A 25735-nucleotide genomic window follows, 5' to 3' on the forward strand; every position below is an offset into this window, starting at 1 on the left:
GCTGTGTGTGTGTGTGTGTGTGTGTGTGTGTGTGTGTGTGTGTGTGCATGCGTGTGTGTGTGTGTTTGGGACCTCCAGTACAGAGCTGCCATCAGCAGTCCACAGAAGGCCCCTTCTTGTTTTATCTTCTCCCTCCTTCCTTCCTCCCTCCACAGGCAGCCACTCTAATGTGCTTAGAATATGTCTCTGCACATGTCTGTATCCTTGAAAAACATACGCAGTGTTATTTTATGTAGTGTATTTTTATCTATATAGTTGGTATTAGGCGATAGATCTCGTCCGCTGACATCTTAAATCAAACTATCCATTTCCGAAAGAACTATCCAGGTTCTGCACTGGAACCAGCACACTGCCTCTGTCAGCTACCTAGGACTCCACCATGTGCATTCCCCACGTTGTCCTTACCCATTCTTCTGGAGAGGGACATCGACGTTGTTGCCAACTCCTTGCTATCCCAAAGAAAGCTGCAGCGAATATCTTTGTTCCTGCCCTCTTATAGACTGTTGCGCCGATCCCAGAGGTCCAAGAGAGGTATTGCTGACTCGAGTTATGCACCACTTAAATTATTCTTAAATCCACCAAGCTCTGCCCACTGCCCTAGGGAATCCATGCCCCTGGGTCCCCCCCCCCACCACCAGCAGCAGCAGCAGTGCATGAAGCTTCCCCTTTCCTCACATACCAACATTTAGGATTATCCAGATTTCTCATTTTTAGTTAATCTTATAGTTGTAAAGTGGTATCTCTCTCTCTCTCTATCTCTTTCACTTATATCTCTTTGCATTAATTTGAATTATTTTTCTGATTACTAATGAGGTCTGTTTCTCTTTATATACTTATTACCCATTTGAGTATCTCCTCTAGGAGTTGCCTATTCCTATCCTTTGCCAATTTTTCTAATTAGTTCCTTGTCTTTTTCTTGCTGATTTGCAGGGATCCCTTGTATATTATTCCTTTTGGTCACAGACATTGCAGTATCTTTTGCCTGTCACCAGCCAGTTACCTTTGTCTACGGCATTCTCCTTTGAACAGAAAACCCCTAATTTGTCAAATGCATTATTTTTAAAATTTTATTTGGCTATGACTTCTGCTTTTAGACTCTAAAGAAGTACTTTTGGGGAGCCTCGCTGATTCAGTCAGAAGAGCATGAGACTCTTGATCTTGGGGTTGTGAGTTTGAGCCGCATGTTGGGTGTAGAGATTACTTAAATAAATAAAACTTTAAAAAAAAATACTCTTACCTACCTTATTGAATCCTTTATTGGTTTTATCTTTCACATTTTGGTACTTTAGCCTAGCTGAAATTCATCTTTATATATAATGTAAGACAGGGATGCACTTTTTCTCTCCATAGTAAGCCAATTTCCCAATAACATCTGCTAAGCAATATCCTTTCTCCATTGACTTGTGATTCCACCTCTATCAGACTTAAAGTTTTATGTGTTTATAACAATGATTGTTTCTAGTCTCTCAGTTTTGTTCCATTGGTTTGTTTTTTAATTCTTCCTGCCGCAGCACCACAATGCTTATTACTATAGCTCAGCAGTATGCCTTACTATCTGGTAGTAGAAGTGTGCCCTTTTAGCTTTTCTTTTTCAAAATTGACTTAGCTACTGTAGATCTTTAGCCTTCTCTGCATCTTAGAAGTATTTGAGTTCCTCAAAAATACTGAACTTTCATTGGAATTGCATTGAATTTTATTAACATGGAGAGAATTCAGTTTTTCAAATATTGAATCATATTATCCATGAACACAATTTATCTCTTCATTCATTCACTATTTTAAAAATATCCTTGAATAGAATTTTCTAAAGTTCTCCATAAAGGTATTAATTCTTAAATCCTATGTGGTTAAACTGTACTTTTAAAAAAATGTTTATTTTTGAGAGAGAGAGTGGGGAAGGGAGAGGGGCAGAGAGAGGGAGAGTTGGGATCTGAAGCAGGCTCTACGCTGACAGCAGAGTCTGATGTGGGGCTCAAACTCATGAACCATGAGATCATGACCTGAGCCGAAGTCAGACGCTTAACTGACTGACCACATGCCCTAAACTGCACTTTTGGTCTTATTTTTTCCCCATCCCCCTTTTTTTAGTTGATTGTCACTGTAGCAGAAGAATGCTATTGGTCTTTCTAAGTTTTTCTTGTATCTGGAAATCTTGTTAAATTCTCCTGTTAATTCTAATAGTGTTCCTCTGCATTTTACTGGATTTTCTGTAAAAATATCATCTCCAAATGCTGGTAGTTTTGTCTCTTCTAATATTTCTATCTCTTCTCCCTCTCCTTCTTCCTTTGTCTCTTCCTCTCTTTCTTTCTTTTCTTCCTTCTTTCCATCATATTGCATTAGTCAGGACCTCCAATACTTTTTTCACCACAGAAGAGGTGAAAGTATTATTGATGTTCTTGAGACTTAAAGGGAATTCATCTAAAGTTTTTCTGTTCAGTGTGCCTCATGTGGCTTTTTTGTAATAGCTTTTATCAAGTTAAGGAAGGTCCCTTCTATTCTTAGTTTTTTGAGAATTTTAATCATAAGCAAGGATCTCATGTTATCAAATACTTAAAAAAAAACTATTAATAAAGGATTTCCCCTCCTTGACCCCATAAATGTTATAAATTAAAACAACAGATTTTCTGATGTTGAGTCATTGTTACATTTCTAGGATAAACCTTACTGGATTGTGCTGTTTTATGTTTCATTTTCTTTTAATGACTTAACCATATCACTCTCATTTTCAAATTCATCAATGATAAATAGTCCTAATATTCTTTTTACCATTTTTTACTGTTTCTTAAATAGTATGATTTCTTTTTTGTTAATTTTTTTAAATGTCTTATTTATTTTTGAGAGAGAGAGAGTGAGCAGGGGAGGGTCAGAGAGAGGGAGACAGAATCCAAAGACAGGCTCCAGGCTCTGAGCTAGCTGTCAGCACAGAGCCCGATGCGGGGCTCGAACCCATGAACTGTGAGATCATGACCTGAGCCAAAGTTGTATGCTTAACCGACTGAGCCACCCAGGCACCCCTAAATAGTATGATTTCTTAAGAAGTAAATATGTGTGTAGTTATTTCTGTGTTTTTACTCAGGATTTTGTTTGCATTTCCTGTTTTCATTAGTCTTGTCAGAAGTTTGTCTATCTTATTTGGTCTTCTTAAAGAACCAGCTTTTGGGGCGCCCGGGTGGCTCAGTTGGTTAAGTATCCGACTTAGGCTCAGGTCATGATCTCACGTACTGTGAGTTCGAGCCCCGCGTCGGGCTCTGTGCTGACAACTCAGAGCCTGGAGCCTGCTTCAGATTCTGTGTCTCCCTCTCTCTCTGCCCCTCCCCACTCATGCTCTGTGTCTCTCTGCCTCTCAAAAATAAATAAATGTTAAAAAAAATTTTTTTAAAGAACTAGCTTTTGATGTGATGTTTCTAAAAATACTTTACAGCTGTCCCATCTCTGTAAGCCTGTGTGATACAATGAAGTGAAGACTCTGGAGTCAGAGAGACTTGAGTTCAAATCCCTGCTCTGCTCTATGTTAACTGTATGACCTTGGGCACATGATTTAGCCCCTTTGCATTTACTTCCTCATCTGTAAAATGAGAACAATCCTCCTTGTCGTGAGGATCAAATTAGAAAATTTAAAGAGGGGCGCCTGGGTGGCTCAGATGGCTAAGCATCCAACTTTGGCTCCAGGGCACGATCTCACGATCCATGGGTTCAAGCCCTGCGTCGGGGTCTGTGCTGACAGCTCAGAGCCTGGAGCCTGCTTCGGATTCTGTGTCTCCCTTTCTCTCTGCCCCTCCCCCGTTCATGCTCTGTCTCTCTCTCTCTCAAAAGTAAACAAACATTAAAAAAAAATTTACCTAAAGCATCTGGAACAGTGTGAGGCACATGGAAAGTGTTCAGTGCATGTTAGTCTCTGTCCTCAGTGCCTTTGTTTATGCTGTGTTTTTTGCCTGAAATCCCCACATTGTAGGCTTCTGCTGGCCCATGTGGAAGCTGTGTGCAGATTAGGAAAAGGCATCCCTTTCTCAGGCAGGCACATCTTCCACTCACCCGCTTAGCGCAGAGCCCGTGTGCAGTGCACAACCTGCCTACTGGTGCATGGCAGCCCTGCCCACTTGCCTGCTTGGTTTTCTTCCTTGTTCATTTCTCATGGTCCCCGAGGCTGCCCATTCTTCAGGTTTCAGCCCCCTCATGAAGCCTTTCTTCTCCCTGAGCTAGAAGTAATCATTCAATCTCTTTCTTTCCCTCTGTCTCTCCGCCCCTCCTTCTCCCCCGCCCCCACCAACCTTGAACTCACATCACATGTCATTTGCACATCTCTTCAGGCATTCGTCTCAATTTGCCTCATGTCTCAGTTATTTTGTGCAAATGTCTTATCATTCAAGGGGATTAACCCCTTGAAGTTAGGGATTATAATTTGTCTTCAGATCTTCCCTCTGCCTGTGAAGCTCAGTAAATGGTAACTGGTATGGATGACAGAGTATGAAATGTAGGAGCTAAGAATAGTCTTAAATAATATTGTGTAAATGATGTGGTGGGGATGGGGGTGGGGGCGAGTGGGTCTTTAGAGGCAGAGGTAATGGTAGAGCGCATGTGTGAAGGTGGTGAGGATGAAGGGTACTTATTTATTGAGCTTTCCGTGGGCCAGCACTGTGCTAAGTGCTCTCGTGGTTCATCTCCCTAAGCCCTCACAACAACCCTTTGAGACAGTAGCTGGGACACTCATAGTAGCTGGGTCACTGATACGTCAGTGGCAGAGCAGGTGCACTAGCCCTGTTCTAAGCCTGTCTGACTTCAGAGTTCGGGCTTTCAGTTACAACTAATGGACTCCCTCAACCATACAGTGATTACCATTTATTTAGGACTTACTACACACCAGGCACTGTATTTGATGCTTTATAGGTGTTATCTCTAATCTCTATGGCAAATGCATAAAATACAGGGTACAGGGTATACCCACTTTGTAAATGAGGAAACAGAGGCTCACCAAGGTTAAGTGACTTGCCTTAGGTCACATATATAGGAATTCATTATAACCAGATCTCCTGACCCCAAAGTATACCCTTTCCCCGCATCACATACACGATTCTTGGGGCCAGCAAGAAAACCCTGCAGCTGGAGGGGAGAAACGTCTGCACAGGAAAATGGAGGAACCTAAGGTTAGAAAGGCAGAATGCCTCACTTTCCAGGACTGGCTTTTAGAAATCAAGAGTCCTAGGCAGTGACCTTGACCTTAAGGGGCATGTAGCATGGCCTGGCCACTTGGAGGTCAGGGGAGTTTGAGCTGACTGGAGCTCCGCCTGGATCTGCACCAAGGGGGACATGGAACTTTGCACAGCTGTAGGGAGATCAAAACTAACCAGGCCTGCAAGGAAGGGGATGTGAAAAGATCTACAGCTGGTGGAAGTGAGTCCGTCCTGTGCATCTCAGTGACCTCATCTTCTTCAGCCTACTTGTTTCCCTAGGGCACTAGGACCATGTCTCCTAGCCTCCTAGATTGGCCTGACTGGCTTCAGAAGAGCTGCCAGAGACCGCCCAGGGTGGGGTGTGGGGATTTGTCAAGGATGAAGTACAAGTAGCATAGCCTGGACCACCAGGCATTTCCAGAGCAGAGAGCCCACCTCCGGGTTCAGATGTGCTCAGAGGTGGTGGGCACGTGGAGAACCCGAGTGGTGCAGATGGGGTGTTTGCCTCTTGGCCCCAGTTCCTCAGGCCCAGCTGGTGCTCTCTGAGCCACAGCGTATCACTGTAGATGTGGAGTCACCACGCGCCTCACCAGTGCCCTTCCACGTCCAGGTCATTGCTGTGGTCATGGACCTCTTCACTGATGGCGATATCTTCCAAGACATCGTAGATGCTGCGTGTAAGCGCCGGGTCCCTGTGTACATCATCCTGGATGAGGCAGGTGTGAAGTTTTTCCTGGAGATGTGTCAGAGCCTGGAGCTTGCTGACTACCGTATTCGAGTAAGTTGTACCACTGGGGTAGGGGTGAAGGATGGGGAGGAAGGGCAGGAGGTAAGATAGAGACTGCCTCTCTCTCTTCCTCTTACTCCTCCCCAGTTCAGGGACACAGGTGAACATCAAGACCTCAACCCCTTTCTTTCTGTCTAAAGCCTTGCCTTGTGAATTGATAACCCTAAATTACATGCCCAGCTTAAATTTTATCTCAAGACTATTGAGGCCAAAGAGGCAGCTTTGGCCCAGTCCTGGGGCACTCACGCTGCAATGTCAGTGTTAGGGTCAAAGCTAGGGCTGTGATTCTCTTCTGGGGAGCTTTTGGAGCTGGCAGGAACTATACCTGGGCTCATCCATATTCAATTTATTTTTTTTTTTAATGTTTTATTTATTTCTAGGAGAGAGAGAGAGAGAGAGACAGCGTGAGCAGGGGAGGGTCAGAGAGAGAGGGAGTCACAGACTGAAACAGGCTCCAGGCTCTGAGCTGGCAGTCAGCACAGAGCCCGACGCGGGGCTCGAACCCACAAACCGCGAGATCATGACCCAAGCGAAAGTCGGACGCTTAACCGACTAAGCCACCCAGGCGCCCCATGGGCTCATCCATATTCAAAGCAAAGTTTGCTAACTTCCTCCTGCTCTTCTTTTTTTTTTTTTAATTTTTAACATTTATTTATTTTTGAGACACAGAGAGACAGAGCATGAGCAGGGGAAGGGCAGAGAGAGAAGGAGACACAGAACCCGAAGCAGGCTCCAGGCTCTGAGCTGTCAGCAAAGAGCCTGACACGCGGCTCAAACCCATGAACTGCGAGATCATGACCTGAGCCGAAGTCGGTCCCTTAACCAACTGAGTCACCAGGCGCCCCTTCCTCCTGCCCTTCAAATGGGGTTCCAGCTCTAAGGCTATAGGAAGTAGAGGCTAGTATAGACAGAAGCCAGTAGGCAGGGTTCCATGAACAAGAGGGTTCCTCCTCTGCCCACACATCACTTGGCTCAAAGCCTCATAGGCCCAAGCCTGAGTGACAGTGCCCTTCTCTTCCCAACAGAACATCCGTGTTCGCTCTGTGACAGGTGTTGGCTTCTACATGCCCATGGGGAAGGTCAAGGGGACCCTGTCATCAAAGTTCCTAATGGTAGATGGTGAAAAAGTGGCCACTGGATCTTACAGGTGAGTTGGGGGCCAGGTCAGAGAAGGGCCCAGGAGGCCTTTATTTGTGGTAACAAATATAAAAATTTCTGGATACTGGATTATTCTAAAAAGAAGGTCAACTCTTACTGGGCATCAAGAATGGCCTGCCTTTCATGGTCCACAGCAAAGGGTTGCATTTTGAAGCTAGTTTTTGGGTGGGACAAGCAGGAAGCAGAATGGACCAGATTTGGGAAATAAATGTGAGGGTGTGGTCTCTCTCTTTTGCCCAGGCCCGTGGTGCCGGCAGGATGGGTAAACATTGCAGTCTTCATTTGGCCAGGAAGCTCTGTAGCCACCAACGAGATCAGAAGTGGCGTTGTGAACAGGACAAGGAAGCCCACTTGGGCACAGCCCTGAAGGCCAAGCCTTTGGAGATGCTTCCCATATAAAGGGAATCATACTGGGGAGAGTAGGGGTTGAAACCAAATAGCCAAATTCTGCCATCAGGAAGTGTGTCAGGGTCCAGCTGATCACGAACGACAAAATAATCACAGCCTTTGTACCCAGTGATGGTTGTTTGAATTTTACTGAGGAAAGTGATGAGGTTCTGGTTGCTGGATTTGCTCGCAAAGGTCACACTGTCGGTGACATTCCTGGAGTTCACTTTAAGGTTGTCAGAGTAGCCAATATGTCTCTTTTGGCCTTAATGCAAAGGCAAGAAGGAAAGAGCAAGATCGTAAGTCCTGACAGTGAAAACGTGACAATAATAGATTTTCATGTGGGGGGTGCCTGGGTGACTCAGTCGGTTGAGCATCCGTCTTCAGCTCAGGTCACGATCTCACCGTTCGTGAGTTTGAGCCCCATGAGTTTGAGCAGGAACCTGCTTCTGATTCTGTGCTTCCCTCTCTCTCTGCCCCTCCCCTACTCACGTTCTGTCTCTGTCTCAAAAATAAATAAACATTAAAATTTTTTTTCACATACCAAAAAAAAAAAAAAAAGAAAGAAAGAAAAAGGAAAGAAATATGAGGGTGTGGTGTGGAGGCAATGTCTCCCAAATTCTGATTCAGAAGTAAATTGCCAGGAACAGGGGAGACTGTTATCTCAGCAGTCTTTGCCCTCCAAGTGTACTGAAATCTGGGTGAGGGAAGAGACCTGGGCACAGGGAACAATCAACAAATGGCATAAGTCCCCTTACATGGTTAAAGTATAGGGGGTTGTAGGTGCCAGGTGCTCTAAAAACCTAGAGAGGGGGCGCCTGAGTGGCTTAGTCGGTTAAGTGTCCGACTTTCGCTTAGGTCATAATCTCGCGGTTCGTGGGTTCGAGCCCCACGTCGGGCTCTGTGCTGACTGCCAGCTCAGAGCCTAGAGCCTGTTTCAGTCTGTGACTCCCTCTCTCTCTGACCCTCCCCTGCTCATGCTGTTTGTCTCTCTCTCACTCTCTCTCTCTCTCTTTCCTAGAAATAAATAAAACTTTAAAAAATAAAAAATAAAAAATAAAAAAAAAATAAAAACCTAGAGAGGAGCCAGTAAGGAATGGAATGATATTAACAGTAGCAGCAGCTGCATTACTGATCAAAACGTGTGTGCCAGGGACTGAGCTAAATGTTTTATATATGGTATCACACTTGAGCCTCCCAGCACCTTTGTGACTGTACGCCCTATGAGCCCCACATGACAAGGCATAAAAGGGTAGAAACCAGGTTGGTGGGAATGCAAAGTGGTGCAGCCACCCTGGAAAATGTGTGGAGGTTCCTCAAAAAGTTAAAAATAGAACTACTTCCAATGACCCAGCAATTTCACTACGAGGTATTTATCCAAGGGCTACAGGTGTGCTGCTTCGAAAGCACACGTGCACCCCAGTGTTTATAGCAGCGCTATCGACAATAGCCAAAGTATGGAAAGAGCCCAAATGTCCATCAACGAATGAATGGATAAAGAAGATGTGGTGTATATATACACGATGGAGTATTACTCGGCAATCAAAAAGAATGAAATCTTGCCATTTGCAACTATGTGGATGGAACTAGAGGGTATTATGCAAAGTGAAATTAGAGAAAGACAAACATCATATGACTTCACTCGTATGTGGAATTTTAAGATACAAAACAGATGAGCATAAGGGAAGGAAAAATAATATAATAACAGGGAAGGGGACAAAACGCAAGAGACTCTCAAATACAGAGAATAAACTGAGGGTTGCTGGAGGGGTTGTGTGTGGGGGGATGGGCTAAATGGGCAATGGGCATTAAGGACGACGCTTGCTGCACTGGTTGGGTTGAGCCCTGGGTGTTATATGTAAGGAGTCAATCACCAGATTCTACTCCTGAAATCATTATTGCACTATATGCTGATTAACTTGGATATAAACTTAAAAATATAAATTAACTAATTAATTGATTTAAAAAATGTGTCTAGGAAAAAAAGAAAGAAAGAAAGAAACCAGGTATGGGGCGCCTGGGTGGCTTAGTCGGTTAAGCGTCCGACTTTCGCTTAGGTCATGATCTCACGGTTCGTGGGTTCGAGCCCCGCGTCGGGCTNAAAAAAAAAAAGAAAGAAACCAGGTTGGAATCCAGGCCTGACTTCCCACACCCTTGCCTGCTTTCTGCATTTGAGGCCACGATCTGGAAACGAGGGAGGACGTGGGTCAGCGGAGGGGGGGGACCCGGCGAGAAGGCCAGGAGCTGTCTCCCACCGGCCAGCAAGGCATCGGCCTCAGTGGTAGATCAGGTTGGGTCAGGGGGCAGTCAGGGGGTGTTGAGAGGGACTTCCAAGGGGCCGCTGGCAAGACGAAGCCACAGGCTGGGCCTACCTGTCGTGTTTCTCTGTCCCCACGTTCCCAGGTTCACCTGGAGCTCCTCCCACGTGGACAGGAACCTTCTCCTCCTCCTGACCGGGCAGAACGTGGAGCCCTTCGACGTGGAGTTCCGGGAGCTGTACGCCATCTCTGAGGAGGTGAACTTGTACCAGCAGCTGAGCCTGGCAGGAGGTGCCGGGAGGCTCGGCCCCAACTACTCCTCCACCGTGGCTCGCAAGCTGATCAACCCCAAGTACGCCCTGGTGGCGGGCAGCCGCCACCCACCGGGCGAGTTGATGCGCTGGGCCGCCCGGCAGCAGCGGGAGGCGGGCGGCGACCCCGAGGGGCAGGAGGAGGGTGGCAGGGGCGGCGAGGCGGCCCGGCGCCTGGAGAGCTTCCTGAACGACCTGGTCACGCTGGAGCAGGTGCTGCCCCCCGTGGAGGCCATTCCCTCCGGGGAGCTGCTGCGGAAGGACGGCAGGGTGGTCTCCCACCTGCACGTGGACCTGAAGCCCAAGCCCCGAGAGGCGCTTGTCCGAAACGGCAAGGGAGAAGCCGCCAACGGGGAGGCCACGGCGGCCAAGGAGGGCAAGCGCTTTAGCGCCAGGCTCTTCAGCCGCAGGGTCAAGCGGCCCCCGGTGCCCAACGGCACGGCCAGCTCCCTCTCCACCGAGACCTTTGTGGAAGTGGAGTTTGTGCCCGGGAAGAGGCCCAGCGAGGGCTCCAGCGCTGACATCTCAGGTGAGCCCTCCGCCCTCGCCCCGTGCTCCCCAGGCCTCCGGGCCCCCTCGGGAGCGGCGCCTCCGATCTGCTCTGCGGAAAGGCAGCCTGCCCGATGCAGAGAGCCGGAGCTCTGAGGCCAAGGTGGTCCTCAGTTCCCACCGGGCCCTGGCCCGCCTCCACCTCATGGAGGCAGCACACCCCCACCGCGGGGCTGGGTTCACTCCCTCTTGTCTAAAAGCCGGGAGGGCGGCTGCCTGGCTCAGCCGTTCTGAGGACAGAAAGTGCTCGGAGCAGTGGCGGCCGGGGAGCAGCCTGAGAGCCGTCGTTAGCAGTCCTGGAGGCTGGGCAGCTTTCCCCTCTGTCGGGGGAGCAGGCACGACGCGGCTGAGTGGCCTCACCCAGGCCGGACCTCTGCCTCTGAGTCTAGGGCTCCTTCTCGAAAACGTGTTCCTTGCCAGGTCACCTGTCATCACGACCCAGCCTGGGCAGACACACCCCGCCCTCGCCTGTGCCCCACCAATGCCCTGACCCACTTTCCTCATTTCTGTTTTACATAGTTTGACTTGGTTCTTCCCCGGGCTTATCTGATTAGTGGTGTTTGCCATGCTGCTTGCATTTGGGAGAGATCGTTCCTGCTGGCGGGTCTCTCTGGGGTCCCCTAGAGGTCTGGGCCTTTATCTTTTCTCTGGAGCCGGCTCCACTCTGGCCTTTCCGGAGGCTGCTGGGGACAACCGGGACCGCTGCCGGTGCCTTTCCTCGGGGCAGCGTCTCTGAGTCGAGGGGGGCCCCGAATTGGGGTTTCTCACTGCGGCAGTGAGCCGGGCCTCCCACCTGGCCAGGGAGCTGAGGGTGGGTGCGCCCTTGCCCTGCGTGGCCCGAGTGCTCCCAGGACTCCTGTGTGCCCCACGCCCCCAGCTTTGACCTGACCTGATCGTGGCTTGAGGATAAGGGTCACAGCCATCTCCCCTCTGCTGATGCCCCTGCCCTTCTGCGGGAACCCACACGCTCAGTCTGCGGTTCTTAAAGTTAGGACAGGCCCGGGAGTGTCTGCAAATCTGGGGCACGGCACGAACGCCAGCGACGTTCTTCCATGTGGCTGGGAAGCATTTGTGGGGCGCCTCCGTGTGCCAGGCCCTTCACTAGACGCTTTCCCTCTCACTTGGCCCTCACAACAGCCACAGAGGGGGCTGGTGGAGGCTCGGACAGGTGCATGAGGTGGTCCCGGGACACAGTAAGTGGTAGTGGGGCCAGGGCTCAAACCTTGGCCAGGGCGCATGCCCGCGCACCCCGCCACACCCTCTCCCATTCCCTCCTGGGCTCCCTGGCTCCCCCAACACCAGTTGCTCTGCCACTTTGCACCTCTTGTTTGGAGGAAGGGTTGCCATGGTGAACACCTGGCAGGGAAGGCAGAGGGAGGGGCAAGCCCAACCACAAAAGGGGGCTTCCTCTCCCTTCAGCCCCTCACCCTGAGGTGCTGTTTCCATAGAAACGCAAGGCCCATTGTCTTGTCCCTTCCTGCTGCCTTTCCTAAGTCTCTCAGCAGCCAGTTCCCCTGCTTGGAGGACTTGGACAGTCACTGCTGCTGCCCTCGGCATGTCTGCATATGGTGCCCAGGAGCCAGCCAAGCACATGCAACTGCACCCTGGGGAAGCTCCTCTCCTGAGCCCCCAACACACCGGCACGTGGTCAGGAAGGCCCCAGGGATGCCCGGCAGGGTCCCCCTGTTCCTTCTGTATCCTTTAGAAGAAACACCGACTGGCCACACCCAGCGCAGCCGCTGCCCACCTGGCTGGGTATCCAGTTCCCGAGGGCCTGAAATCCAGGTTGCTAATGAGACCTTTCCTCTCCCTGCTGCTGGCTTCCCTCACAGGCAGAGGCGAGAAGCCGGAGTCCTCCCCCCTAAAGGCTCTTTTATTGGCCTCCAGCCTCCCAAAAGTTTGACTGCATCTGAGCTGTTCGAGCACCTCGTCTCAGGCAGAAGCTAAGTCATTAGGACTCTGGGCACCAGAGGGTGGCGTTCCTGGCAGTATGGGGCCCCCAAGGTTGGGACTAGTAATTTCAGTACTCTCAGAACGTCATCTGGGAAGAAACCACTTTAGCTTGGGGCCCTCATCCAGCGAAAGGATCCTTTCCTATAGTGAACATTCAGAACATCATCAGAACAGATATCAGTGTGGGATCTCAGCTCACAGTACTTTGCTCCCCAGACCCTGGCCATATCCCCTCCCTTCCCCAGGGTGGTTTCCTGCTCAAGAAGAGGAGGGGTTAAGCCAGGGAGGGTTTCTGAGGTCCCTTTGAGCTCCTGATTCTGACTCTGTCTTCTCTCTCCCTACCATCCTCTTGTCAAGGGAGAGCCTGGGCTGATGGACAGGGTGGGTGGAAGAGAAAAATAGAAAGCTAAGTGCTGGTAGCCTGTAAAATTGCTTGGTAAGAAGTATATAGTTGTCAAACAGCATGCAAATGTTTGCAAGCCCAACTGTGGCCCTTGGGAGAACCTTTGGAAATCCCTTCCTTTAGGCCTAAGTATCCTTGGGGGGGCGGGCAGGGAGGGGAGGGGTTGCAGCCCCCCCCACTCCTGGTTGCCTGGTGGTGAGAAGGCTCACTACGCCCTCTACTGGTGGAAGCTGAACTCCTTTTCCTTCTAGTTTTTCTCTCAACTGAGGAGCTTGGAACCTGCCCTCTGGGCAGAGATCCCAATCTCAGGGAGCAGCATTTGCTGGAGAGCCTTGTTAAAACCCAGTGAGGAGGGGCACCTGGGCCGCTCACTCAGCTGAGAATCCGACTTCAGCTCAGGTCATGATCTTCTGGTTCACAAGTCCAAGCCCCACTTCTGGCTCTGTGCTGACAACTCAGAGCCTGGAGCCTTCTTCAGATTCTGTGTCTCCCTCTCTCTGTGTCCCTCCTCCCATTAATACTCTGTCTCTCTCAAAAAACAAACAAACAAACAAACCAAACCACAGTGAGGAATCTGTACCACTGGCCTGTGCTCTTAAAATGTAGGAATCTACATTTTAAACAAGTGTCCTGGGTCCATGTAGGGAGTCCCAAGAGCAGCAGATTATGATGACACTTGGACTTGGACAAGGCTCTGTTCTCACAGGGCTGCCAGCCTGGGGGAGGAAGTTCCAGGTGACGTTCTGGAGCCCCTCCCAGCCCCTCCAAGGAGATCATTGGGAAATGGCCAACACTCTTGACCATGGTTAGGGGAAGAAAGACACAAACGTTCCCTGAGCAGGTTCTAGGTGGATACATGCTAAATGCTTTCACACAGAACTCACAGCCATCTGCCTGATGACATTTCACAGACAGGAGGTGCGGAGAGGCAAGCCTCTGTGTCATGGTCATGCGGTGAGAGAGGGCAATGTGGTCTCTTGCCTCCCAGGGCATTGCACAAAGCTCATGGCTATCTCCAGAAGGTTAGGGTTAGTGCCATTTCCCTACATCTTTAAAGACACTTTGGAAGAGGCTGGAGGCTTCTTACACAATGGACTGTTCCCCTGGTATCCCACCAGTGGAGAGGAAGAAGAGAGCGGCCATTTACAGCCCCGAGTGCCTCTGGGTCACCACCTCCCAAGATCCTCTCGCCCATGCTTTTCCCAGAGTTCTCTAGGGTGACTGCAGCAACAGTTGCATTTCTAGAACTCTCCTGGGTTCCCATGATTTGTGCATGAGGGTGCGGGCTGCCCTAGCTGGCAGGTGGTCTGGTTCCTAGTTCTGCGGCTGCAGAGCTCCTGGACTTGGGACTTCAGGCTCTCCTGTGTCACCACCCCCCCCCCCCAGGAGCTAGAGGTCCCAGGTATCGGGGAAATCTGGGCCCCTGAGACGGAAGGTTGGGAAAGTGATTCTAGGGTTCAGAGCTCATAAGGGGCGTGTGGGCCTCCAATTCCAGGACAAGTCTCCTCAAGAGCTGCCTTCAGAATTCAGTGTCACTCTTGAGGTGCCTGGGGCAGGCCCCAGCTGCTGTTTGGAGGTCCAATTTGATAAACCCAAGCTCGGTTCCCAACCGGGGCCCCCGCCACACAACTAGGTGAGGCTAGCCGAGTGAGCATCCTTAGAGGAACTGATCCCACTCAGTTCCAGAAAGGAGGCAAGCATCCTGCTCTCACTGGCATATGTCATAACCCCTCTGCCCTCCTGGGTTCTGTTCGGCCTCGCCAGGGCTTTCATCACCATCCAGGTGAGTGAGCGCATGTACATCACCCAGTCAGTATCGGTTGGCGCTGCTATTACTGTTAGTATTGGTATGAGCCTTTAAGTAGCCTGCCACTGCCTGGCCATACGTTTTACTCAACAAATACATACCTACGCAACGCCGGCTGTATGCCAGGCACGGCCCTACGCTCCTGGCACAACAGTGAACAAAACAAACAAAGTCCATGCCCTTCGGAGTGAATGCTGGACTAAAAAGAGAAGGGCAGAGGAGGGCAGTGACCCTTGTATAAAGGGGTCATTGGGAAGTTCTCTCTGATAAAGGGACAAAGGGACATTTGAACAGAGACTTGAATGAAGGGAGGGAGAAAGCTGTGTGGACATGCAGAGGATGAATCTTCCAGAAAAGGGGAATATGAAGTCTTGAAACCCATAGGGAGGTAGAGCCCACGGGTCCTTGCCCTGGTGCCCCGGGTGCCTCCCCGCCCCCACCCCTACTTTCAGTCTTACTACAGTGTTACCTCCCTTTGAAGTTTGACCTTCCCTTCGGGCCACCCATGGCCATTTATGTATTCTTCCCTTTTAAGCTGAGCAGGTCTGATTCTCCTCAGTCTTGCCGAACTCCTGCATGTGGTGGGCGCTCAGTCAACGTGCACTAAAGGAATGACACTGAAGGAATGACAGAATACAGATAATTCACCCTCAAACCAGTTTCTCTGGTAGAGGCATGGGAATGAGTCCTGCATCCAAAGAACCCCTGCAGGCTTTCGTCGGCCTTCTGGAACGAGCGGGAAGCACACCCAGGCAAACTGGGGTTGTTGGCCCTGCTGCTCCCGGCTTCTCCGGGCAGGGGGGCAGGAGCGGGGGCAGAGCGCAGGCTTAGGAAGCAGGCTCCTCTAAGGCTTCCCACCCCCACCCCCCAGCTACACTCCTTCCCCTGCTTCCTGATGCAGGGATCGATCTGCTTACCTGCCTCCAAAATGCTGCTGCCTCAGGGGAGGAACTCAGCATCTGCTCAGTAGGCCAAGCATATAAAACCAGCCACTGCGGATAGCAAGTGGAGATGGCCGCGTCCATTGCCGCAGCGAGGGGACTGCGGGACGCCAGCAGGAGTCACTTGGGCAGAGCTGCATCAGAGGAGGCCCGGCCCCACCGTGGAAGATGACCCACGCTCCTTGACCCTTGGAACCCTCAGGGAGGGGATGGCACAGTCAGTTGAGTCCCCTCCTACCTCCTTTCAGCCTTAAACACCTCAAGCTTGGCCTCCAAGGAAGCCCAGCTGGACCTGTAGAAAGTCCTGAGGAGTGGGTCCAGTTGGCACCAACCAAGCGGTGGTTAGCTGAGGGGGTGGGGGGAAGGAAGAGCTTAGGTGAGTCTGCTCAGTGTCTCCCTTGCTAATGGCCCAAGAGAGGAGGCAGCCACCACCTTAATTAAATTCACAGCTGGAGTGATATGGGAAGGTGGTGTGAGCACAGGGGAGGTGACCCTTGCTGTGTAGAAAGGGCCGGGCAGGAAATAATTCAGCAGCTCCTACCTGGGAGAAAGACAGCCAGGGCCCCCGGAGGACAGAGGCCCAGCAGCCCGACACCTCGGAGGCCAGGGGGTGTCAGTGTCTGCCTCACAGCTCACTGCTTCCCTCCGCAGCTCCCACAGCAGAAATCCAACCAAAGAAGCCGCCGGCCTCTGTTTGGGATTGTAAAGGGGGCGGAAATGGATGGAAGGGGGCTGGGAAGAGGAGAAACGGGCTTCTCTGGCCAGGAGAAGAACAGCGTTCTCCCCCCGCCCCCTTTCCTCTCAGTGAAGTGTGCTCCCTCACCCTCTGCTCTTAAAACCAGCCCCCTAAACGTGTGGTCTGTGCCGTGGTACCTGGCTCTCCGTCAGCCTGCTGACCCGGTGCCTGCGCAGTGGCAGGACCTGAGGCTGGATGCGGAGGGCGGGAGCGGCCGCTGGCCCTGGTGCTGACTGGCTCGGGGAGCTGGTGCCCCCCGCCAACCTCGATGTAACGCGGGGTTAATGATACCTTCCTGAAGTGCAGCCGTGGGGGTGGGGACTACCTGAGAGAATGACTGGTTGTGCTTTGTAAGTTGGGAGGCTACGTACAGTGTTGGCTGCTGGTAAACTGCCTCTTGGTGAGACTTTTAAGTCATTGACTGTAGTTGTGGATTAGGGCTCTGGGTCCTTCCCCCGACCCTGCTGAGGTCAGGAGATGGCAGATCCCTTGATATCCTGACCAGTGACAGTCTAGCTGAGACGACCAGACAGGGAGAACCTTTCCTTCAGCTTTTTTGGGGGGTTGGGGAGCCCTACTGACTCCAGATGAGCAGCTTGGCAGGGAGCCTGTGGCCCCAGCCCCTATTTGAAGTCTAGGCGATACACGGGAGAGGAGTGGGAGGGGAAGTCCACTGAGCACTTCACTTACATCCCCCTTCGCCTGTGTCCCTTGTCTCTGCAGGTAAAACAAATCCCAGTCCTTCCAAGGCCAGCAATTGTGTGATCTCCTGAGCCACGAGCCAGTGGTGGGCAGGACCTGTGGATATCCCCAGCCCTGTCCTATGGAGAATACAGGTCAAACGCTGCACCAGTTTGCACTTCGGACCCTTACTTGCTTCCTGCCCAACGGCCTCCATCCTGGCCTCAGGGACCCTCAGTCCCACATGGGAGAGTCTGCAGCACGTCAGGACAATCACATGCCTCTGCAAGACTGTCGGCCGCCGGGCAGGGGTCACTCCTTCTTGTTTACATGAAGTGGAAGCTTGACTAATGTCTGCTCTCCTTTATGCCAGACCCCCTCCCTCCACTGGGCCAGCCTTGCCCTGTAGGTCCCCAGATGGGGTGAGTCCAGGTCTTTCTGCCTAATGCCATAGGGTGTCCAGGGCAGCCCCAGCTCCCTGAATTCTCTTTCCCAGGCTTCCTGGAGCTTCTGGTCCCCCGGGAGGCTTGGTGGGATGTGCGGGAAGAGGAGGGGCTCTGAGCCAGGGAGCCAGTCTTCCCCGAGGCTCCAAACTCAAGGTGGAAGGGGCGGCTGGGGCGGCTGGGGCGCCGGCTGCACTGGCCTTCCCAGCCCAGTTCCCGCAGCCTCCCGTACTAGGCCCAGAGTGAAGTGAGGGACAGGCCTCTCCTCAGCCAGTGGCAGAATCCGACTGCCATTCAGGGAGCCCTCGTACTGAAGTCTCCTTCCCCTCCCTTCCCACATCTTAGCAGTCTTAGCAGTGTTCACGCCAGGGCTCCAGACCTCCTTGGCTGTTGCCTGTTGCGAGCACACATGGGGGCTTTTCTAGTGCCTTTACCCAGGGCTGCTCCGTCCTTTAAATGTGCCTTGATTTGCAGCCCAGGGCAGGGGGAGAGAGCTTGGCGGGGGGTGGGGGAGGTTCAAGTGGCTTGGGAGGTTGAGCCCTGCAGACAAGAGCATTTGGCCTCTCCCCCGCCCCCGAGGGGTCCCCAGCCCCCTTCGCCAGCCAGTGTGCCTTCTCTAGCTACATTCCAGCCAAAGACCGGCTTTCGCCTCCTGCCAAAGGTCAGGCTGCATTTAGGAGCCTTAGCCTCCCCTCGGTGCCACAGTGTCGGGCCAGGGACAGCAGCCTCAAGCTGCACACTGCCCTCTCCGCACTTGTGTGGCTGGTGGGGTCCGAGAAAAGATTTCTGGAAGGGACAGCGGAGGAATTGCCAAATTGCAGGCTCTGTGAGCCAACTGCTGGGGGTCCCTAGACACAGGGGGCCGAGGGGCCACATGGCCCAGTGGAAGCTCCCCCAGGCCGCCTCTTTCAGCCTCTTGTGAACCAGACTCTTGTCTTTGTGTCTTTCCTTCTGCAGAAACCCTGGGGCCCCAGTAGCATTTAAGGGAGGGACCCAGATCCGGGCTTGAGGGAGAGCACTGGGGGGTACCGAGGCGAAGCAGGAGGCGGGGTGGCCCAGTGCGGTTGTTGGAGGAGAACCTGGCCTCTGGCAGGAGCGGAGGGGGCAGGGAAAGGAAAGCAAAGGTGAGCCTGGCTCCCAGGGGCCCCTCTCTCTATCCTGAGGCTAGCTTCTAGGGTGCTGGGGGTGGGGGGCAGGGAGTCCCCAACCCACCTCCCTGAGCTTCTACGAGGATTAAACACTTCCTGGGAAGTGCTGGCAATGTGGCCCGTGCTTGTTCTGGAGGGGAAGGAAGGGAGAGGAGAACGGGGGCAGGGACAAGATCACCCTTGGTGGGGAGAGTGGACGCCCCTGGGGACAAGGAAGCCCAGGGAAGGGACCAGCTCCTAAGGTCTCTTCCCAAGGGCTTCCTCTCTGTGTCCCTCCCCCGTCAAGAGAAGCTGGCCTACGGCACCCCTTCCCCTCTTCTGACCCAAACAAAGCAGGCCCCGTTCCTTCCCAGGCCTGACGTGTGGGAGGATCCACACTGGAAGCTGCCCTTTCTGCCCCGGTTTCCGCACGTGCCAAGATGGGATCTTTTCACTTTCTTCATAGACATGGGGGTGGGAGAGCATGAGGAAGCAACTCCGTGTAGTTGGGGGAGGGCTGGCAGCTGAGGCGGGACACCTCCCTCCACCGCGGCCTGTCTCCTCATCCCCTTTGGAGGTTTGGACAAGATGGCCTCTGAGTCCCTCCAGCTGAGAGAGCCTTGGGACAAGAAGGCGGTCCAGATTGCTGAGGACCTTGAAGCACAAAAATGCGGCTACTGGTGTTGGCTCCTCTGCCCAGGCCCGGCCCACACTCCGTTCTGCCTCTGGGCTTCTCGTTTTCAGTACATCTGCCATCTGCTCCAGCACTTGCACACGCTTTGCGATGTATTCTCTCTCTCTCCTCACATCTCAAGGGTACATCTGGCACTCTCCGATGGATGGCAAGTTCAAGGGTGGATCATGCCCTTGGTCCCCACACAGCAGGCCTGGTAACGTGCGAAGGGCTCCAGGAGGAACTGGGAGGAAATAGCACTCTAGGTACGGGCCCCTCCCATCCCCCACCAAGGTGCCCACTCTGTGCCCAGTTTCCATAGCCTGAGTGCCAACAACTGATGCAGCTCCTTGGGCGCGCTGACCTCTGATGAGCAGAGGGACTGCATGGGGCTGGAGGCTTTCCCTTGAGATTTGGCAAAGCTTCCCAATCTCCTATGTCCTCTGTCCTCTGGGTATGGTTAGTCCTATCCATTCAGGGTACTTTCAACACAGCCTCTGCTAACACCACTACCTCCTCTGCCTGTGTAGAACTTAATAGGNAAAAAAGTAGCTTTGAGAATGGAGAAAACAGTACAGAGATGGGAAATGGGCCTTTTTGTTTGTTTTTACTGTGATTTTCATTTCAATTTATTGAGCCCCTACTATGTGCCAGTGACTGTGCCAGATGCTTTAGTCACTCCTGCGGGCTTCAAGCTAAGAAGAGCTCAGAAAAGGGCCCTGTTACAAAAATAAGTTTTCCTGGGTATTCAGGGCTTGAGCTTCATACAGCTGTGTGATGAGCAGCTCAGGCCTTATTGTTCCCATTTTTCAGATGAGGAGGTACACGGCTCTCCCAGTCCCACATCACCTAAAATGCAGATCTAAGCCTGTTCCTCTAGCTCGGGGCTTCTCGCCTTCAACACCGGTGACACTTTGGAGCCACAAAATTCTCCGCTGGGGGAATTACACATTGCAGGATGTTTACAGCGCCCCTGGCTTCTATGTGCTACATGCCGGTAGCCCCTCTCCCGATGAGACACCCAAAAATGTGTCCAGATGTTGTTGCCAACTGTCCCCAGGAGGTAAAGTCACCCAGTTGAGAAAGATGGCTCTTTGCAGCCGTAATGCCCATGGGCTGCTGCTTTGACGTGCTCTCGTGTGCATGCTCCTGTAAAAAAAAAAAAAAAAACAAAAACGGTTATCTTTGTTTGACAGAAGGCCTTGGCCCTGAAGGGTTGGCTGGCTTGCCAAAGATTTTGCCTCTGTGACCGACATGATAGCAACTTCCCTCTTTGTTCTAGTTACCTTGCTTAGCTCTTCACTGCCATGGACTCCCTGGAACAGGTGTGTTCATGTGCACACATCTGCCTTACTCCCCAGAGCACCCTGCTACATTTGCTCCCAATCTGTTCCCCTCCGTTTAGCGTCAGTCAAGTCCTACGTTGGAAAAGCACAGTTGGACATAGCTGTGTGCTTGCCCAACGGTGTCTTCACCCCCAAAAGGCAGCCACGGCTGACAGCAGAGAAACTTCCACACTCTCCAAGTCAGGCCGGGTGGGAACTGCTTACTTGGAGCGTCCTGAGTAAACATCGGCAAAGCCCCCTTAGCAGCAAATGAGCCCTGCCACGCACTGTGGATGTAGTTTATCATCTGGCTGTGTGCCACAGTCGTTCCTCCCTGCCCCAAGGAGGCTGTCACTGTAATCATCCACACTGCTGTTCCAGTGGCAGGAGGCTTGGTTCAGAACAGGCACCCCGGGCCGAGCAGGCTGCGCCAGACCAAGGTTGAGAGCATATGCACCTCAGAGAAGGCTGGAAGATGGTAGATGCACACGTGAGGGCGTTTGTAGGCTGAGCAATTGCTAGGTCAGCCAGAGGCTGATAAGTACCCAGTCTGTCCTTGGGGTGCCTGCCCAGAAGTTGATAGGTACCCATTCTGCCCATCATCTATCTGGGTCACTGTTGTATCCACGGTATCTACTTAATCGTTAAATGCTTGAAAACTTGACAGCCACTTGATACAGACAATAAGCCAGGCTAATCAACGTGGGTGGTGTTAGAAGCTCCAGAATTGATCATGACCCTTTCAATCTTGTTCCCAACATTCTGAGACCGTACATGGAGGCCAGACAGGATTCTGCTCTCTGCTACTTAGTTTCCTGAGAACTGAGTTATCAAAACTCTTTCCTGGGGCGCCTGGGGGGCTCAGTTGGTTGAGCATCCAGCTTTGGCTCAGGTCACGATCTCACACTCCATGAGTTCGAGCCCCACCTCAGGCTCTGCGCTGACAGCTCAGAGCCTGGAGCCTGCTTCTGATTCTGTATCTCCTTCCCTCTCTGCTCCTACCCTGCTCACACTCTGCCTCACTTTCTTTCTCAAAAATAAACAAACATTTTAAAAGTTTAAAAAAGAAAACCTCTTTCCTGAACAAATCCTTTCCTCCGGGAAGACTTCTTTCAGCATGTGTCCTCAGTGGACAGTCTTCCTCTCCCAGTTGCTCCAGACTGGGTGGGGCCTGGGGACCTGGCCCCTCCAGAGGCTCGGGGGTGACTGCATGCTTCCTTCCAATCGCTAAAAGAAAGACGGGGTGAGGAAGTGAGGGCCTTGAGGTGTGGAGATTTGTCCGGCCACCCAACAAGGCATGGGTAGGGCTAATCTGGTTGTGTGGACCCACATGGCTTCTCCGAGTGACAGCCAGTTGGAGACAAGTTCTCATCCAGTGAAGTGGCTAGAAGTTAGGCATTGTCTGCAGCCACTATAGAACAACTCCGGGAACAGATGTCCACGTCACAGGAGACCAGCTAGAACCTGCCACAGAAGCCAGCAAGAGCACGGGGAGTCCGGGGGAGGGAAGGAGAAAAAGCAACCAGAGGCAGTGTGCGTGCAGTGGCCACAGTCCACGGGGCACAAGCAAGGGAGAAGTACGTGCCATCCTGCACTAAGAACCAAGAACCATGCCTGTGATTCGTATTTCCTGAGTGCAACTCGGACTCCCTGGCTCATCTCTTTCTGGAAGGCCTTGGAAGTTAAGTGATTGGACAAGGAAAGGCACTTCACTGCAGTATTCGGAAGACTTGATTCATGTGTTCCTTCAGTTTACTGTGAGATAGGCCTGCTGATGAAGGGTGGGCAAGGAAGGCCCTGGTAGAGCTTGTGTTTTGGGGGTGGTGCTGGGGCATGCCGTTTGCTTTGACCTTGGCTAAGGCATATGATGGCCAGAGGATAGTCCTCAGGATGGACAGCTTGGGTCTGGATTCTCCACTCAGCCACGTGTTAGCTAAATGACCCAGCAAACTGCCTCACGCCTGGAACTTCAGTTTCCTTATGTGTAAAATGGGGATAATCTTGGTGCCACTTTCCAGAGGCCGTGGAGAGTAAAGCACTTCGCACAGCGGCTAACATCCAGGGGAGCTTGGTTACCAGCTCATGCTTCTGGCGGTGTGTTCGAGTGAGGGGTTTGCCACTTCCCTCTTAGGACATTCTCTCCTGGATTCTCTGCCTGCTACCTGCCTATATGTTTGCCACGTCCACGTTGAGTGTTTAGCACACAGATATAAATGCCCGTCAACCTGGAAGAAGTTTCAAGGCCCAGGGTTTTTTGGTGTTTTTTTTAATGTTTATTTTTGAGAGAGAGACAGACAGACACAGAACATGAATGGGGGAGGGGCAGAGAGAGAGGGAGACCCAAATCTGAAGCAGGGTCAAGGCTCTGAGCTGTCAGCACAGAGCCTGACATGGGACCTGAACTCATGAGCCATGAGATCATGACCTGAGCCGATGTCGGACGCTTAACCGACTGAGCCACCCAGGCGCCCCTCAAGGCCCAGGTTTTGAAAGAAAGGTGGAGAAAACTTGCCAGAGATGCCATTTGTGAGCAGCTTTGCCTGGCACAGCCCCATGTTCCCCGGTGCACCCCCACCCCTACCTCATCTCTGTGGGTTTGTTGGTTTCAGGCATGGAAGAGGGCCACAGTCTTACGTGGTTGTGAAAAAGTCCCACAACTATTCTTGATAGATACTTTTGGATAAGATAAACAGTTTTTGTTTGTTCAGATATTTCCTTCATTTATAAAATACAAATTAAACCCAAACCAAAAACAACAACAACACCCAAACAAACAAAAAACAGCACATCCAGAAAAGCCTGCCAACTTGTATCAAGCCTCTGGACTTCCCAAGCCAGGCCTGTACCCTCTGGGCTCCAGATCCTCCCTAACTTCCTTCCAGCTTTTACGCCCAGTCCTCTCTGCAACTACATCCAGGCAGGCTCCCCAGCGGGACTGGGAATTGCTCAAGGGCAGGCAAGGGCCTGGGGCCCAGAACCAGTAGTCTGGGCTGTGGTTTTCTACAGGAACCCATGTGGCCTAAAGCACCGTGGTGAGATGCTGACACCTTGTGGCCAGCGGGTGGCACATTTCTTTTCCTCCTCTGGGTAAGAGTAAGATGGCAGAGACCGGTGGGCAAACTCTTTCTGTAAATGGCCGGATAGTAAACAGTCTGGGCTTTGGGGATATGTGGTATCCATCGCTGTTGTGACACGAAAGCAACCACAGTCCGTATGTAAATGAGTGGGCGTGGCTGTGTTCCAGTGAAACTTTCTGGTCACTGAAATTTGGATTTCATATAATTTTCATGTGTCAAAAAATACTCTTCTTTTAATTTTTCCAATCATTCAAAAAATGTAAAATCATTCTTAGCTCGTGGGCCGTGCAAACACAGGCAGTGGCTGTATTGGGCCGGCAAGCCCTTGTTTGCCAACCCCGGGCCCAGGACACTTTTCTTCCCAATGCCAGCTCCCACTGTCACAGCTGGGATTCTTTGTCGTTATTCTGTCACTAGGAACCATCCAGATTGCTGCTTTAACCAGATTGCTGCCACCAAGCCTTCCTCTTAACAGACATTCTGGAGTTGTTGATAGGTTTACATAAGCCTCCATTAGGTGCCCAGCCCTGTGCTGAGAGCCGTAACAGAGCCTGGAGTTTTAACCAACATGTATTTAATATTTACTTTTACTCATTCATTTGTCCAAACAAACTTACTGAGAATTTAGTGTGATGAGGCAATTTAATAGGACAGCCTGGCCTCTGCCCTCAAGGTGTTCATAACTTTGTTGGGAAGATGGACACTGGGAGGAGAGCATTCTGGGGGGCTGAAGGATGGGGGTGGGGGGTGCGGAAATCCAGCTGTGGCACTTAACCCACGGGCAGAGATCCGGGAAGGCTCCCTAGAAGAGGAGGTGATCTCTAAGCCAATACCTGAGGAGTCAATGGGAGAGGGAAGAATGAGGCAGGGCGTTCCAGGAAAAGATCCAGAGCCCAGAAAGAATTCTTTCAAGAGAATTATAAGTATCAAAGATGTGAAGATTCAGATCTAGTATTTGCCCTCAAGGACTGCCAGTCTGGTGGGTAAGACAAGCTATCGTAAGCTGTTATAAGGTTGTGGAGAGAGATTTAAAGAAGTTTTCTCTCTAGGCTTGTAGAATTGGTCATCAGTGAGCCTCAAGATGGTAAGCAAGGGGCAAGCGAGTGCTCTGAGGGCTATGACCCAGCTAGGGGTGGCTCTGACCCTACACAGGGTACCCAGAGACTCTGGGGGAGGGGGGAGATGTGGGTCTGATTTCTCTACTCCAGAAGCCACTTAGAGGAGAGAGGGCTGGAACTGAGCTTTGAAGGGAGTGTAGACCTTGGTACAGAAGGAGGGAGGGGCATCCAAGGCAGCAAATTCCAAGAGGAAGGGACAGGTGTGGCCCTGAGGGGTCTCAGGGAAGGAAACCATCCTTTACTGTGTGACCCTCACAACAGCAAAGACCAACAGGTATTTTTTTCAGCTCCACGGATTAAAACACATGACCTCGGATAGCTATTTAACGTCTCTTTGCCTTAGTGTCTTCATCTGATTCTACCTCTGAAGGTTGTTATGAGGACTGATTAAGCTAATATATATAAAATTGTTAGAACAGTGCCTGGCGCTAGGGCTGGCTTATCGGACAGCCAACCGCCAAAGTCCCCGAGGGCCCCACACTCAGAAGCTGAAGGGTCCCGCGTTTGGTTTAATGCTCTGCTGTTGCTGTTTTGAAATTCTTAATAACTTTGGAAGAAGGAGCCCCCTCCTTCCATTATGCATGGCCACAAATGATGTAGCTGGTCCTGCCTGGCGTGGTATGTGCTTAACAACTCCAGGCTTTCTCACTATTTTAGAGTCTAGAAGAACAAATCTGATTCAATAAATCCATTTTAGAAGGCAAGAAACGGACACTCTTGTTTACAATGACTTGCCCAAGATGAGCAGCAAGCCGGCTGCAGAATGAAGGCTGGCGACAGAGATGAAAATCTGCAGTCCTAGAGGTGAAGGCAGGACAATGAAGCTCCCCACT

General features: G+C 51.6%; 1 protein-coding gene and 1 pseudogene across 1 annotated transcript in view; both read left to right on the top strand.

Moving 5' to 3' along the window:
• Positions 1 to 18760, top strand: part of FAM83F (family with sequence similarity 83 member F) — a 35224-nt gene extending 16464 nt beyond the window's left edge. The window contains exons 2-5 of the mRNA XM_077757846.1: positions 5774 to 5946; positions 6981 to 7102; positions 9904 to 10598; positions 17182 to 18760. Coding sequence (XP_077613972.1) covers positions 5774 to 5946; positions 6981 to 7102; positions 9904 to 10598; positions 17182 to 17231 — 1040 coding nt within the window. The 3' untranslated portion in view covers positions 17232 to 18760. The remainder of the gene's footprint in view (positions 1 to 5773; positions 5947 to 6980; positions 7103 to 9903; positions 10599 to 17181) is intronic.
• Positions 7372 to 7803, top strand: LOC144226439 (small ribosomal subunit protein uS12 pseudogene; annotated as a pseudogene).
• Positions 18761 to 25735: the final 6975 nt, after the last annotated feature.

This window comes from Crocuta crocuta, unplaced genomic scaffold, assembly GCF_008692635.1.
Source record: "Crocuta crocuta isolate KB4526 unplaced genomic scaffold, BGI_CrCroc_1.0 scaffold143, whole genome shotgun sequence".
NCBI classification, from domain to species: Eukaryota; Metazoa; Chordata; class Mammalia; order Carnivora; family Hyaenidae; genus Crocuta; species Crocuta crocuta.